This window comes from Panulirus ornatus, chromosome 38, assembly GCF_036320965.1.
Source record: "Panulirus ornatus isolate Po-2019 chromosome 38, ASM3632096v1, whole genome shotgun sequence".
Taxonomy (NCBI): Eukaryota; Metazoa; Arthropoda; class Malacostraca; order Decapoda; family Palinuridae; genus Panulirus; species Panulirus ornatus.
This window is the reverse complement of record NC_092261.1, coordinates 29,033,623-29,049,831: the sequence shown is the minus strand read 5'-3', so window position 1 is coordinate 29,049,831 and position 16,209 is coordinate 29,033,623. Positions and strand designations below refer to the sequence as shown.

General features: G+C 49.8%; 1 protein-coding gene across 1 annotated transcript in view; it reads left to right on the top strand.

The window, feature by feature from the left end:
- The window catches only part of LOC139760960 (uncharacterized), a 368,653-nt gene that overhangs the window by 306,546 nt on the left and 45,898 nt on the right, over positions 1 to 16,209 (top strand). Inside the window, exons 6-7 of the mRNA XM_071684743.1 lie at positions 2,814 to 2,965; positions 13,073 to 13,217. Of these exons, the coding sequence (XP_071540844.1) occupies positions 2,814 to 2,965; positions 13,073 to 13,217 (297 nt within the window). The remainder of the gene's footprint in view (positions 1 to 2,813; positions 2,966 to 13,072; positions 13,218 to 16,209) is intronic.

The following is a 16,209-nucleotide window of genomic DNA, read 5'->3' as shown; positions in this document are numbered from 1 at the left end:
CACATATACCTGTGGTTACTTCATACAAGCTAAAACAGTGGCATATGTAACTAAGCTTACCAGCAGCTAATGCTGTTTAAGCTGACATAATCAGCTCAGACAGCACACCAGTTAAGAATGATCGTAGTTGCTCTCACACAGTTAAACAACACACTTCTTTGATGCTGTCAAGCACAACATAAATGGGTGTTCACTTTTCCTCTTTTATATGCATTACTTTGGTTTTTGTTCCCGAGTGCTGGCTGCTTGTGTGCCCCCACCACTAGCTAAACCATGCGATACTCAGCAAGCTGCTACATCATATGATTACTATGTGGCCGTTGGTAACTCCAGGGTGGGCTGTTTTGATAACTGTTTCTTTCCCTACATCACGAAGCTTTGGAACTCTCTACCTTCTCATATCTTTCCCCATAACTATGATCTGGCATATTCTAAAAGACAAGTTTTGACTTCCTCCAAAATTCGCAAATACTTTTCCTGGTCTGGTCTTTTTCCCAATCATTAACCTTTCTAAATTTCAAGTAAGGCCAGGCCTTGATGTGGAATTTTGCCCGTGACCGAAGCCGCCATCCAAAAAGTAAAAAAAAAAATCGTTGCACAGTTTTCAGTTAATATGGAAAACTATTTGGACGATTGAAACTGCTGCCCACGAAAATTGGCGGACCACATATAGACCATTTTCCGTAGGTTAAACAAACGTTAGATGTAGAATGTTGAAACAGAAATGTCCAAACTGTGATTTTCACCAGAAAAATTATGAATTGCCATTTTGGACTTCACACACAATGACATAATTATGTAGACAGGACTATCATCATTATCATTATCAATGTTATCACTGTTATCATTATGATTATTATTACAATGTAATCCAGGACACCATCCCAGAAAGAGCTCCTGTAGCTTCAAGGTCGCGCTACTCCCAGCAGCAGGGAAATGATGGTCTCTTTTGGAATTAGAGTTCCCTCGACGTACCTCATGATACAGCCTCGCCGAGGTAACCTCAAGCAGGTGGAGTCCGGTAGCACCACACAGTATTTCGTCCCTTGTCACTGTACTGGACCTCACACTCCCTTGTGCGTGACCCTGCATGGTTCCCAGGGAGGCTATAGTCATGATGGCTCAGTTGAGGAACCTGCCAGCCACTGAGGCCGGGCGAGATGACCGGGTATGGGGCGCGCCCGGCGAGGAGGGAGGAACATTGTCCAAGACTCACATTACTTGGTTCTCTCTCTCTCTCTCTCTCTCTCTCTCTCTCTCTCTCTCTCTCTCTCTCTCTCTCTCTCTCTCTCTCTCTCTCTCTCTCTCTCTCTCTCTCTCTCTCTCTCTCTCTCTCTCTCTCAACCACTTTTGTTTTTTTCAATACACACACACACACACACACACACACACACACACAACCGCATGCATACATGTATAACAATACGTACGTATATACGTCTTTGTTTACATGTCTGAGAATTTTCCTTGATTCTCGGTCCCAATTTCCACCTGGATTCATGGCTCTATATCACTCCTGGCCCTGACTATCCACCTGACCTTAGCCCTAAGCCTCTAGCCCGAGCCCTAATCACCACCTAATCTTAGAAACAGAAGTTTAGCCCTGGCTCTCCCACTTAGATCTGGCCCTAAGCATTTAGCCTGTACAGCCCTAACCATCTTGACCTGTCTCTGGCGAACTAACTCTAGACCTACCCAACTAGCCCTGGCCCTAACCATCTAGCCCTGACTCTAACCATCTGGCTCTCGACCTAATTTACTAAACCTGGCCCTCCATCTAGCCCTGACTCTAACCATCTGGCCCTCAACCTAATCAACTAAACCTGGCCCTAACCATCTAGCCCTGACTCTAACCATCTGGCCCTCAACCTAATCAACTAAACCTGGCCCTAGCCATCAATCCCTGGTATCAATAATCTTATCCAAACCCTAAACATCAATCCCTGGCCCTAACCATCTATCCCTGGCCCTAGCCATCTATCACTGGCCCTAACCATCTATCCCAGCCCTAACCATCTATCCTTGGCCCTAACCATCCATCCCTGGCCCTAACCATCTATCCCTGGCCCTCGCCATCTATCACTGGCCCTAACCATCTATCCTGGCCCTAACCATCAATTGCTGGTCCTATCAATCTATCCTTGGCCCTAACCATCCATCACTGACTCTAACCATCTATTCCTGGCCATAATCATCTATCGCTGGCCCTAACCATCTACCCCTGGCCCAAACCATCTGTCACTGTCCCTACCATCTACCCTTGGCTGTAAGTATGCATCGCTGGCTCTAACCATCAATCGCTGGCCCATACCATCTATCCCTGACCCTAACCATCCATCCCGGACCCTAACCATCTATTCCTGGCCCTAACAATCTATCACTAGCCCTAACCATTTATCACTGGCCCTAACCATCTACACCAGGCCCTAACCATCTATTCCTGGCCCTAACATTTACCCTTGGCCCTAACCATTTATCGTTGGCCCTAACCATTTATCGCTAGCCCTAACCATCTATTGCTGGCCCTAACCATCCATTCCTGTCCCTAACCATCTATCCCTGGCCATAACCATTTATCCCTGGCCATAACCATCTATCCCTGGCCCCAACCATCTATTCCAGCCCTAACCATCTATCGCTGGTCTTAACCATCTATCCCTGGCCCTAACCATTCATCCCTGACCCTAACCATCTATCCTTGGCCCTCATCATCCATCGCTGGCCCTAACCATCTACCCCTAGCCTTAACCATGTATCGCTGGCCTTAACCATCTATCGCTGACCCTATTCACGTGTCCGTCCCTCCCCTACAGACACACAGGTCACGGTCAACCTGACGATGCCTCGGGATCAGCTATTGGGAGGTCGACAGTACGACGTCAAGTGTCACGGGTCGGGCGTCAAGCCTCCACCAGTCCTGACCTGGTGGCTTCGCAGCGAGAGGCTGTCCCAAGACACACAGGAGGTAGGTGGACCACGATCACTCCTACGTCTCACCTGAGGTGCCTGGTCCCAAGACACACAGGAGGTAGGTGGACCACGATCACTCCTACGTCTCACCTGAGGTGCCTGGTCCCAAGACACACAGGAGGTAGGTGGACCACGATCACTCCTACGTCTCACCTGAGGTGCCTGGTCCCACGACACACAGGAGGTAGGTGGACCACGATCACTCCTACGTCTCACCTGAGGTGCCTGGTCCCACGACACACAGGAGGTAGGTGGACCACGATCACTCCTACGTCTCACCTGAGGTGCCTGGTCCCACGACACACAGGAGGTAGGTGGACCACGATCACTCCTACGTCACACCTGTGGTGCCTGGTCCTCACCTGTGGTGCCTGGTCCTCACCTGTGGTGCCTGGTCCTCACCTGTGGTGTCTGGTCCTCACCTGTGGTGCCTGGCCCTCACCTGTGGTGCCTGGCCCCCTCATCTGTGGTGCCTGGCCCCTCACCTGTGGTGCCTGGTCCTCATCTGTGGTGCCTGGTCCTCACCTGTGGTGCCTGGCCCTCACCTGTGGTGCCTGGTCCTCACCTGTGGTGCCTGGCCCTCACCTGTGGTGCCTGGTCCTCACCTGTGGTGCCTGGTCCTCACCTGTGGTGCCTGGTCCTCACCTGTGGTGCCTGGCCCCCTCACCTGTAGTGCCTGGTCCTCACCTGTGGTGCCTGATCCTCACCTGTGGTGCCTGGTCATCACCTGTGGTACCTGGCCCTCACCTGTGGTGCCTGGTCCTCACCTGTGGTGCCTGGTCCCTCACCTGTGGTGCCTGACCCTCACCTGTGGTGCCTGGCCCTCACCTGTGGTGCCTGGCCCTCACCTGTGGTGTCTGGTCCTCACCTGTGGTGTCTGGTCCTCACCTGTGGTGCCTGGCCCTCTCACCTGTGGTGCCTGGTCATCACCTGTGGTACCTGGCCCTCACCTGTGGTGCCTGGTCCTCACCTGTGGTGCCTGGCCCCTCACCTATGGTGCCTGGCCCTCACCTGTGGTGTCTGGCCCTCACCTGTGGTGCCTGGCCCTCACCTGTGGTGCCTGGTCCTCACCTGTGGTGCCTGGCCCTCACCTGTGGTGTCTGGCCCTCACCTGTGGTGCCTGGCCCTCACCTGTGGTGCCTGGTCCTCACCTGTGGTGCCTGGTCCTCACCTGTGGTGCCTGGCCCTCACCTGTGGTGTCTGGCCCTCACCTGTGGTGCCTGGCCCTCACCTGTGGTGCCTGGTCCTCACCTGTGGTGCCTGGTCCTCACCTGTGGTACCTGGCCCCCTCACCTGTGGTGCCTGGCCCTCTCACCTGTGGTGCCTGGTCCTCACCTGTTGTGCCTGGCCCCCTCACCTGTAGTGCCTGGTCCTCACCTGCGGTGCCTTGCCCTCAACTGTGGTGCCTGGCCCTCACCTGCGGTGCCTGGTCCTCACCTGTGGTACCTGGCCCTCACCTGTGGTGCCTGGTCCTCACCTGTGGTGCCTGGCCCTCACCTGTGGTGCCTGGTCCTCACCTGTGGTGCTTGGCCCTCACTTGTGGTGCCTGGTCCTCACCTGTGGTGCCTGGTCCTCACCTGTGGTGCCTGGTCCTCACCTGTGGTGCCTGGCCCTCACCTGTGGTGCCTGGTCCTCACCTGTGGTGCCTGGTCCTCACCTGTGGTGCCTGGCCCTCACCTGTGGTGCCTGGCCCTCACCTGTGGTGCTTGGCCCTCACCTGTGGTGCCTGGTCCTCACCTGTGGTGCCTGGCCCTCACCTGTGGTGCCTGGCCCTCACCTGTGGTGCCTGGCCCTCACCTGTGGTGCCTGGCCCTCACCTGTGGTGCCTGACCCTCACCTGCGGTGCCTGACCCTCACCTGTGGTGCCTGGTCCTCACCTGTGGTGCCTGGCCCTCACCTGTGGTGCCTGTCCTCACCTGTGGTGCCTGGCCCTCACCTGTGGTGCCTGACCCTCACCTGCGGTGCCTGACCCTCACCTGTGGTGCCTGGCCCTCACCTGTGGTGCCTGGCCCTCACCTGTGGTGCCTGACCCTCACCTGTGGTACCTGGTCCTCACCTGTGGTGCCTGACCCTCACCTGCGGTGCCTGACCCTCACCTGTGGTGCCTGGTCCTCATCTGTGGTGCCTGGTCCTCACCTGTGGTGCCTGGTCCTCACCTGTGGTGCCTGACCCTCACCTGTGGTGCCTGGTCCTCACCTGTGGTGCCTGACCCTCACCTGCGGTGCCTGGCCCTCACCTGTGGTGCCTGGTCCTCATCTGTGGTGCCTGGTCCTCACCTGTGGTGCCTGGACCTCACCTGTGGTGCCTGACCCTCACCTGTGGTGCCTGGCCCTCACCTGTGGTGCCTGGTCCTCACCTGTGGTGCCTGGCCCTCACCTGTGGTGCCTGGCCCTCACCTGTGGTGCCTGGTCCTCACCTGTTGTGCCTGGTCCTCACCTGTGGTGCCTGGTCCTCACCTGTTGTGCCTGGTCCTCACCTGTGGTGCCTGGTCCTCACCTGCGGTGCCTGACCCTCACCTGTGGTGCCTGGCCACACCTGCGGTGTCATGCTCATAAAACCTTCGCTTTCACCTGTTATACATTTTAATCTTGTGCAGGTTTTTTGATATTTATTACAAGAATCTTCAGCACTCCATAACTCTCACAGTTCACCTGTACCCCATCACTATAGCACTTCAGTATCTCATCACTTTAGCACTTCACCACTACCCCATCATTCTAACGCATCACAGGCACCCCATCACTGTAGCACATCACCAGTGCCCCATCACTCTAGGACTTTAACAGCACCTGAACATTCTAGCACATCACAATTACCCCATATATATAGCATTTCACCAGTACCCATCACCCAAGCACTTCAGCACCACCTCGTTATTCTAGCACTTCACCAGTATCCCATCACCGTAGCACATTACCAGTACCCAGTCACTGTAGCACTTCACCAGTACGCCTTCACCGTAGCGCTTCACCAGTACCCATTATTGTGGCGCTTCACTAGCACCCCATCATTCTAGCACTTCACCAGTGCTACAGTACCCCATCACTGTAGCACTTCACCAGTACACCTTCACCGTAGCGCTTCACCAGTACCCATTATTGTGGCGCTTCACTAGCACCCCATCATTCTAGCACTTCACCAGTGCTGCAGTACCCCATCACTGTAGCACTTCACTAGTATACCTTCACCGCAGCACTTCACCAGTGCCCATTACTGTGGCACTTAACCAGAACCCCTTTACCGTAGCACTTCACCAGAACCCCATCACTGTAGCACATCACCAATATCCCATTTTGTAGCACTTCACCAGTGCCTCATCACTGTAGCACATCACCAGTAACCAATTACTCTAGCACATCACCAACACCAGAATCAATGTAGCACTTTTCCAGTGCCCATCTCTGGAGACCTTCACAAAACCCATCACTGTAGCACATCATCAATACCCATCACTGTAGCACTTCGCCAGCACCCCATCACTGTAGCACTTGCACTTTACCAGTGCCATAACTGGAGAACTTCACCAGAACCCCATCACTGTAGCACATCGCCAGCACCCCATCACTGTAGCACTTCACCAGTACTCCATCAATGTGGCACATCAACAACCCCATCGGAGTAGCACTTTATCAATGCCCATCAAAGTAGCACTTCAACAATACCCATCACTATAGCATATCACCAGCACCCCATCACTGTAACCCATTACTGTAGGACATTAACAGCCCCCATCACTATAGCATTTTATCAGTACCCCGTCACTGTAGTACTTCACTTTCCCCATCACTGTAGCACATCACCAATACTCCATCACTGTAGCACATCACCAATACCCCATCATTGTATCATATCACCAATACCCCATCACTGTACCACACCACCAGAACCCCATCACTTTAGCACACCACCAGTGCCCCATCATTGTATCATATCACCAATAACCCATCACTGCAGCACATCACCAGAACCCCATCATTGTATCATATCACCAATACTCCATCACTGTACCACACCACCAGAACCCCATCACTTTAGCACACCACCAGTGCCCCATCATTGTATCATATCACCAATACCCCATCACTGTAGCACAACACCAGTACCCCATCATCGTAACACATCATCAGTACCCCATCACTGTTGCACAACACCAGTACCCCATCATCGTAACACATCATCAGTACCCCATCACTGTTGCACATCATCAGTACCCCATCACTGTAGCACATCATCAGTACCCCATCACTGTTGCACAACACTAGTACCCCATCACTGTTGCACAACACCAGTTTCCCATCACTGTAGCACATTACCAGTACGCCATCATCGTAACACATCATCAGTACCCCATCACTATAGCACATCACTAGTACCCATCACTATAGCACATCACCGGTGTCCCATCACTATAGCACATCACCAGTATCCCATCACTACAGCACATCACCAGTACCCATCAATATGACACATCACCAGTATCCCATCACTATAGCACATCACCAGTACCCATCAATATGACACATCACCAGTATCCCATCACTGTAGCACATAACCAGTATCCCATCACTGTAGCACACCACCAGTATCCCATCACTGTAGCACATCACCAGTATCCCATCACTATAGCACATCACCAGTATCCCATCACTGTAGCACATAACCAGTATCCCATCACTATAGCACATCACCAGTATCCCATCACTATAGCACATCACCAGTATCCCATCACTGTAGCACATCACCAGTATCCCATCACTATAGCACATAACCAGTATCCCATCACTATAGCACATCACCAGTATCCCATCACTGTAGCACATAACCAGTATCCCATCACTGTAGAACACCACCAGTATCCCATCACTGTAGCACATCACCAGTATCCCATCACTGTAGCACACCACCAGTACCCCCATCATCGTAACACATCATCACTACCCCATCACTCATGTCGTCCATATAATAAGACAGACAACAAAGAGTTATTCCAATTAGAGGCAAGATAATGAGACGCTCATTGTCTGATTGTTTGTGCTTTGAGGGGTTTTCTCTGTTGCCTGTTTCATAGAAAATCTCAGAATTGACTAAGCCACTCAACAGGGTCTCTCTCTCTCTCTCTCTCTCTCTCTCTCTCTCTCTCTCTCTCTCTCTCTCTCTCTCTCTCTCTCTCTCTCTCTCTCTCTCTCTCTCTCTCTCTCTCTCTCTCTCTCTCTCTCTCTCTCTCCTTCTCACTCTTCATTAACGTCTAAAGTGCAGACAACGATTCATTAAGTAACTCAGGTTGTCCTTCATACAAGTCCTCACTGACAGTGTGGTAAGTTGCATATAAGAGACAGAAGTGAATTAGTTCATTGGGAAAACATTTGAAGAAATGGTGTTACGGTTTAATAATGGTTTAGGTTATCTTTAACAAGTCTTGGAGGTGGACATATACACTCATATAAATCTAAATAGGTTCAAGAATCATCGTCATCTCTCATATAAACTTTAATAACAATTATTCTACCTTTTCTCAGTTCTATCATACATCTCTCTTCTTCTAGCAGTTTCTGGGAAGATGTCATTGATTATCATACCTTCCTCACATCGAACATCCACCCCCCACAACCTCCACCTCCAACACTAGAATCTGGGAAGAGATCATGATGGGGGAATTCAACATACCACTGTCAAAATGGAAAGAATGTTTTTTCCATACCTCCGGGCTGTACTCATACCTCCGGGCTGTACTCATACCTCTGGTCTGTACTCATACCTCTGGTCTGTACTCATACCTCTGGTCTGTACTCATACCTCCGGGCTGTACTCATACCTCTGGTCTGTACTCATACCTCCGGGCTGTACTCATACCTCCGGGCTGTACTCATACCTCTGGTCTGTACTCATACCTCTGGTCTGTACTCATACCTCCGGGCTGTACTCATACCTCCGGGCTGTACTCATACCTCTGGTCTGTACTCATACCTCTGGTCTGTACTCATACCTCTGGTCTGTACTCATACCTCCGGGCTGTACTCATACCTCTGGTCTGTACTCATACCTCCGGGCTGTACTCATACCTCTGGTCTGTACTCATACCTCCGGGCTGTACTCATACCTCTGGTCTGTACTCATACCTCCGGGCTGTACTCATACCTCCGGGCTGTACTCATACCTCTGGTCTGTACTCATACCTCCAGGCTGTACTCATACCTCCGGGCTGTTACTCATACCTCCGGGCTGTACTCATACCTCCGGGCTGTACTCATACCTCTGGTCTGTACTCATACCTCCGGGCTGTACTCATACCTCCGGGCTGTACTCATACCTCTGGTCTGTACTCATACCTCCGGGCTGTACTCATACCTCTGGTCTGTACTCATACCTCCGGGCTGTACTCATACCTCTGGTCTGCACTCATACCTCCGGGCTGTACTCATACCTCTGGTCTGCACTCATACCTCCGGGCTGTACTCATACCTCTGGTCTGCACTCATACCTCTGGTCTGCACTCATACCTCCGGGCTGTACTCATACCTCTGGTCTGCACTCATACCTCCGGGCTGTACTCATACCTCTGGTCTGCACTCATACCTCCGGGCTGTACTCATACCTCCGGGCTGTTACTCATACCTCCGGTCTGCACTCATACCTCCGGTCTGCACTCATACCTCCGGGCTATACTCATACCTCTGGTCTGTACTCATACCTCTGGTCTGCACTCATACCTCCGGTCTGTACTCTTACCTCCGGGCTATACTCATACCTCTGGTCTGTACTCATACCTCCGGGCTGTACTCATACCTCCGGTCTGCACTCATACCTCTGGTCTGCAATCATACCTCCGGGCTGTACTCATATCTCCAGTCTGTACTCATACCTCCTGGCTGTACTCATACCTCCAGGCTGTACTCATACCTCTGGACTGTACTCATACCTCCGGTCTGTACTCATACCTCCGGGCTGTATTCATACCTCCGGTCTGTATTCATACCTCCGGTCTATACTCATACCTCCGGTCTGTACTCATACCTCCGGTCTGTACTCATACCTCCGGTCTGTACTCTATCTAAGCTTGCTAGGTGATGACCCAGTGCAATTCACTGGGAAACCTACTCGTAGCGTGAACAAAGTAGATCTTGCTCCAGCTGAAGAAAAGTTTGGTACAAGTAATTATGAATAGATTTCTCTTGAACTAGATTACATTTCCTATTATCATGTTGAACAGGAAGACAGACTTCAGATGAATTTACCAGATTTCAGACTCACATCTTGTGATGTTCCTCACATTGCTCTTGGCTAAGATGATCTGGGATGACACCATTCATGAATACAGATGTGGATATATCCTGTGAAATGTTTAGTATATCATCCTCACAATAGAAGGAAACATATATACCAGTGTGTAATAAAAGGTCATCTTTTAGTACTAAGCCAAGATAATGTAACTGTGAATGAAAGTGCTCTCTATTGTCCACAAAAATAGAACACGGACACTCGCTGACAGCAATAGCCAACACGATCGAATCGATCACATAAATTTGCGCAGAAAAACAAGTAAATTCGTACTTCAAAATCAACGTCAGTGTGAAGTGTATGTTGCTGAAAATAGTGAGAGAAAGCTTTAGAATATTGTAGATATATCAGAAGGATTATCATCCAGTCATTTGGTTCATTAGTTAAAGCAAATTGTGATTTAATTCAAAAAAAACTCTAAAATCATTGAAAAGATATATCATGATTTTTCGTTCTCTCTGTCACTGAAGAGACATCTCATGATCCTGGACCAGTCCCACTGCCAGCAGGGACAGAACATTTTGCTGCGTGTTGACAAACTTGGTCAGGATTGACTGTCAGCAATATATGGAATAAAAGTAAACAAAACAGCAGGTTCTGATCACTTTTATTCGAGGACAATGAAATAAGCTAAAGATGGGCAGTCATTTACTTGAGTTTTCTTTTGAATTAGTTACTTATTACAAGAAAAGTTTCATGGGGCTGGAGACTGACCTTCAAGATAAAAAGGTTCATCAACTAAAGCAAGGGTTTCCAACACTTTGAAGCCACTTTGGAATCTCTTTTATCAAGAAGATAGATTGCTGGAACCTTCTCTATAAGGTTTAAGTAGAGTCAAAATGTAGCACAGAAAACATTAAGAAACCCCTCCTACTGACACTATTTTCGTCGAGCAAATACCTTCATAAAAGAGCATCCTGTTTGTTTATTACGTGGAGTGAAGGACAGGGTACATTTAGAATGTATTAAATAGCATCAACACTTTCGCAACTCTCGTGAAGCAAGAGACGTAAACCTGCTCAACCAGAGCGAGCAGTGGTCCAACCATCAACTGTGTGTGTGCAAGAGACGCTCATGTTTCTAGCTGCGGCCACGTGGGGGCAGCACACAGCAAGTTCTGAAGTCTGAATATCGCATCATGGACGGTAAGAGTTGTACTGTGAATGTATCTCGAAGACCTTCAGCCCAAACACTTTCATAGAAAAATGCAAGTAAACAAAATGAAGATTGGAGAATCATCTCTCTCTCTCTCTTTCTCTCTCTCTCTCTCTCTCTCTCTCTCTCTCTCTCTCTCTCTCTCTCTCTCTCTCTCTCTCTCTCTCTCTCTCTCTCTCTCTCTCTCTCTCTCATGAAGGAAATCATGAAACCCAAAAAGATTTCAAGAAACCTTAGGGATCAACGGAACCCAGTTTGATAATATGTGAGTGTGAGAACCACCACTTGATCAACAGTTGACAGTATAGCTTGCAACATAATCTTGCATGTGTAGATAAATTTGCTTGATGTCTTCATGGCATCATGCAAAATAAAAGCAAGGAGGTTGATGTCCTTTACTTACATTTTCTAAAAGAAGTTAGTAAATTCCTGCATCAAAGATTATTGACAATAGTTGAATCGCTCCGATAGTTAGAAAACTGGTTGACTGCTCGTTGAGAGAGACTAATGATTGATGGTCAAGCCTCAGTATGATTACATGTAACAAGTGGTGTGCCACAGGGTTCAGTCTTGGGACCGGTTCTCTTTCTTATTTAGTTTGATGACACACATGAACTACAACGAACGTTCTTGAGGTATCAAAATTCACAGCTGAAGCTGATGTAAGAAATACAGCTACAAGGGTCATTAAACGTCTACAGTTAGTTGCTGACATAGAAATTATTGAAGGACTTGGGTCCACCAGTGGCGAATGAATATCACCATCAATAAGTGGAAAGTTTTATAGGAGGTAAGAACGCAAGAGACTTAAATACAAGAATCACCGATGACAAAGTCAGCACTGTGTACTGAAAACAAAAGGCGAACACATCTTGGCTTCATGGTTGGGGCATTAGAACGCAGTCTACGAATCCAACCCTCTGTGTTTACTGCTTTAATGGTTCATCTTCACCTTGTGAATACTTTGTTCAGTTTTGGTTACCTTGCTTATAATAACAGTAGAACAGTGACGATACAGAGGCCAGACACCAAGATGATTCCCATCTGAGAAATACATCCTATGAGAACTGCTTAAAAAAACCTTAACATATTCAGCTTGGACAAGAGGAGGTCAACAGGAAAGCGTTTCACTACAGATTAAACAAAGCGCTCTGTCTTGCAACATGAATGTTAACAAAGGAAATAATTTACTAATAAAAGTCACTAAAAGGAACATCATAAATACGAACACAGTCAACAAGACTTTCACTTCAGGTTCACGGCTGATATCAATATTTGCACCTCCGCAGGTATAAAGATAACAGATATTTCTCTTCAAGTCTTTTGTTTGCTTTCTCAGTCTTGCAGTAGGAGGCTCTGTGTTCCTCTTGGTTTATTCTAACACAAACATCCTCAAAAGGACCCAGAGGTCTGTTGCCATTTGCATATCCTTGTAATCTTTTGTTTTATCTGATCTTTCTCCCTCTCACAGCTGAGCCTGGCGATGTATGTTCAAGTATCATGATCTCCCCTTAACATAATCTCCCCTCCCTGGGGTGAGTATATATATATTATCTCCTCCCCCTATCATACAAATCATACATCTATCATACACCTTCCCTCCCCTAGAAGAGCTTGGGGAGAGGGGTTTACGTGTGGTCAGCTCCCCCTAACATGCACCTTCCCTCCCCAGAAGATCGTGGGGGCGAACACTACAGTGTCGGTGCTACAGCTGCGGGTGGATGCAGGGGACGATGGTGGTGTACTTGAATGTCGTGCAGCCTCACCAACCCTGCCACACCTGACCGGCATCGCCTCCACCAGACTCACCGTCCACTGTGGGTACTGCACCAGGGAGAGTGAGAGAGAGAGAGAGAGAGAGAGAGAGAGAGAGAGAGAGAGAGAGAGAGAGAGAGAGAGAGAGAGAGAGAGAGAGAGAGAGAGATCTACGAGACAATCACACACACACACACACACACACACACACACACACACACACACACAGGTTCGAATCTTGGTCGTGGATGCCGGTCCACAGTCCGCCCAACTGTTCATCCTCCCCTAGGGGCTGGTCGATAAGCCGTGTGTGTGTGTGTGTGTGTGTATGTGTGTGTATGTGTGTGTGTGTGTGTGTGTGTGTGTGTGTGTGTGTGTGTGTGTGTGTACACATACTATGATGACTATACATGCAAAGTTAAGAGACGGGACAACACGAGAGTAAAACTCTCCTCGTAACATGCAAATAGAAATCACACACACACACACACACACACACACACACACACACACACACACACACACACACACACACACACACACACACACACACACACACACACACACACACACACACAATGCAATATAAATCAGGAATACCCCATGGTAAGAGTAACTGTATGAATATATAGGGATATTAATCATATACAGTTCTCCAATAAAACATGTGCTTCTCAAAGGCAGTAAAATACTGATGAAGGAAGATATGAACAATGCAGAGATTAAGTGGAGGGGAAATTGGATTCTAATAGTGATGGTGGGTCATGGAGACACAAGCTCTGTAAGCATATACATGATATATCCTGTACCAGCCCCTGACACAACAGTACCAGCCCCTGACACAACAGTACCAGCCCCTGACACAACAGTACCAGCCCCTGACACAACAGTACCAGCCCCTGACACAACAGTACCAGCCCCTGACACAACAGTACCAGCCCCTGACACAACAGTACCTGCCCCTCACACAACAGTACCTGCCCCTCACACAACAGTACCTGCCCCTCACACAACAGTACCTGCCCCTCACACAACAGTACCAGCCCCTGACACAACAGTACCTGCCCCTGACACAACAGTACCTGCCCCTGACACAACAGTACCAGCCCCTGACACAACAGTACCTGCCCTGACACAACAGTACCTGCCCCTCACACAACAGTACCTGCCCTGACACAACAGTACCTGCCCCTGACACAACAGTACCAGCCCCTGACACAACAGTACCAGCCCCTCACACAACAGTACCTGCCCCTGACACAACAGTACCAGCCCCTGACACAACAGTACCAGCCCCTGACACAACAGTACCTGCCCCTCACACAACAGTACCAGCCCCTGACACAACAGTACCTGCCCCTGACACAACAGTACCAGCCCCTGACACAACAGTACCTGCCCCTGACACAACAGTACCTGCCCCTCACACAACAGTACCTGCCCCTGACACAACAGTACCTGCCCCTCACACAACAGTACCTGCCCCTCACACAACAGTACCTGCCCCTGACACAACAGTACCTGCCCCTCACACAACAGTACCTGCCCCTGACACAACAGTACCTGCCCCTCACACAACAGTACCTGCCCCTGACACAACACTACCAGCCCCTCACACAACAGTACCAGCCCCTGACACAACAGTACCTGCCCCTCACACAACAGTACCTGCCCCTGACACAACAGTACCAGCCCCTGACACAACAGTACCTGCCCCTCACACAACAGTACCTGCCCCTGACACAACAGTACCTGCCCCTCACACAACAGTACCTGCCCCTCACACAACAGTACCAGCCCCTGACACAACAGTACCAGCCCCTGACACAACAGTACCTGCCCCTGATACAACAGTACCAGCCCCTGACACAACAGTACATGCCCCTGACACAACAGTACCTGCCCCTGACACAACAGTACCAGCCCCTGACACAACAGTACCAGCCCCTGACACAACAGTACCAGCCCCTGACACAACAGTACCAGCCCCTGACACAACAGTACCTGCCCCTGACACAACAGTACCTGCCCCTGACACAACAGTACCAGCCCCTGACACAACAGTACCAGCCCCTGACACAACAGTACCTACCCTGACACAACAGTACCTGCCCCTGACACAACAGTACTAGCCCCTGACACAACAGTACCTGCCCCTGACACAACAGTACCTGCCCCTGACACAACAGTACCTGCCCCTGACACAACAGTACCTGCCCCTGACACAACAGTACCTGCTCCTGACACAACAGTACCTTCCCCTGACACCAGAGTACCTGCCCCTGACACAACAGTACCTGCCCCTGACACAACAGTACCTGCCCCTGACGCAACAGTACCTGCCCCTGACACAACAGTACCTGCCCTGACAAAACAGTACCTGCCCCTGACACAACAGTACCTGCCCCTCACACAACAGTACCTGCCCCTGACACAAGACTACCTGCCCTGACACAACAGTACCTGCCCTTGACACAACACTACCTGCCCCTGACACAACAGTACCAGCCCCTGACACAACAGTACCTGCCCTGACACAACAGTACCTGCCCCTGACACAACAGTACCTGCCCCTGACACAACAGTACCAGCCACTGATACAACAGTACCTGCCCTGACACAACAGTACCTGCCCCTGACACAACAGTACCTGCCCCTGACACAACAGTACCTTCCCCTGACACAACAGTACGTGCCCCTGACACAAAAGTACCAGCCCCTCACACAACAGTACCAGCCCCTGACACAACAGTACCAGCCCCTGACACAACAGTACCAGCCCCTGACACAACAGTACCTGCCCCTGACACAACAGTACCTGCCCTGACACAACAGTACCTGCCCCTAGGTGCAACACATCACAATTTTTCAGGTAAGTCTTCAGTCAAAGAACAAATGGTGTGTTTAAGTATTCCAAATCTCTGTCAAGAAACATCCTAGTTGTGCTTTTTTTTTCGTCAAAGGCACACGAATTTCAGTGCTCCACATCTTTGTGAAAACAGTACATCTTTCTTTCATTTTCCAAACAACGTAGCTCTGAGGGATGTCTATCAG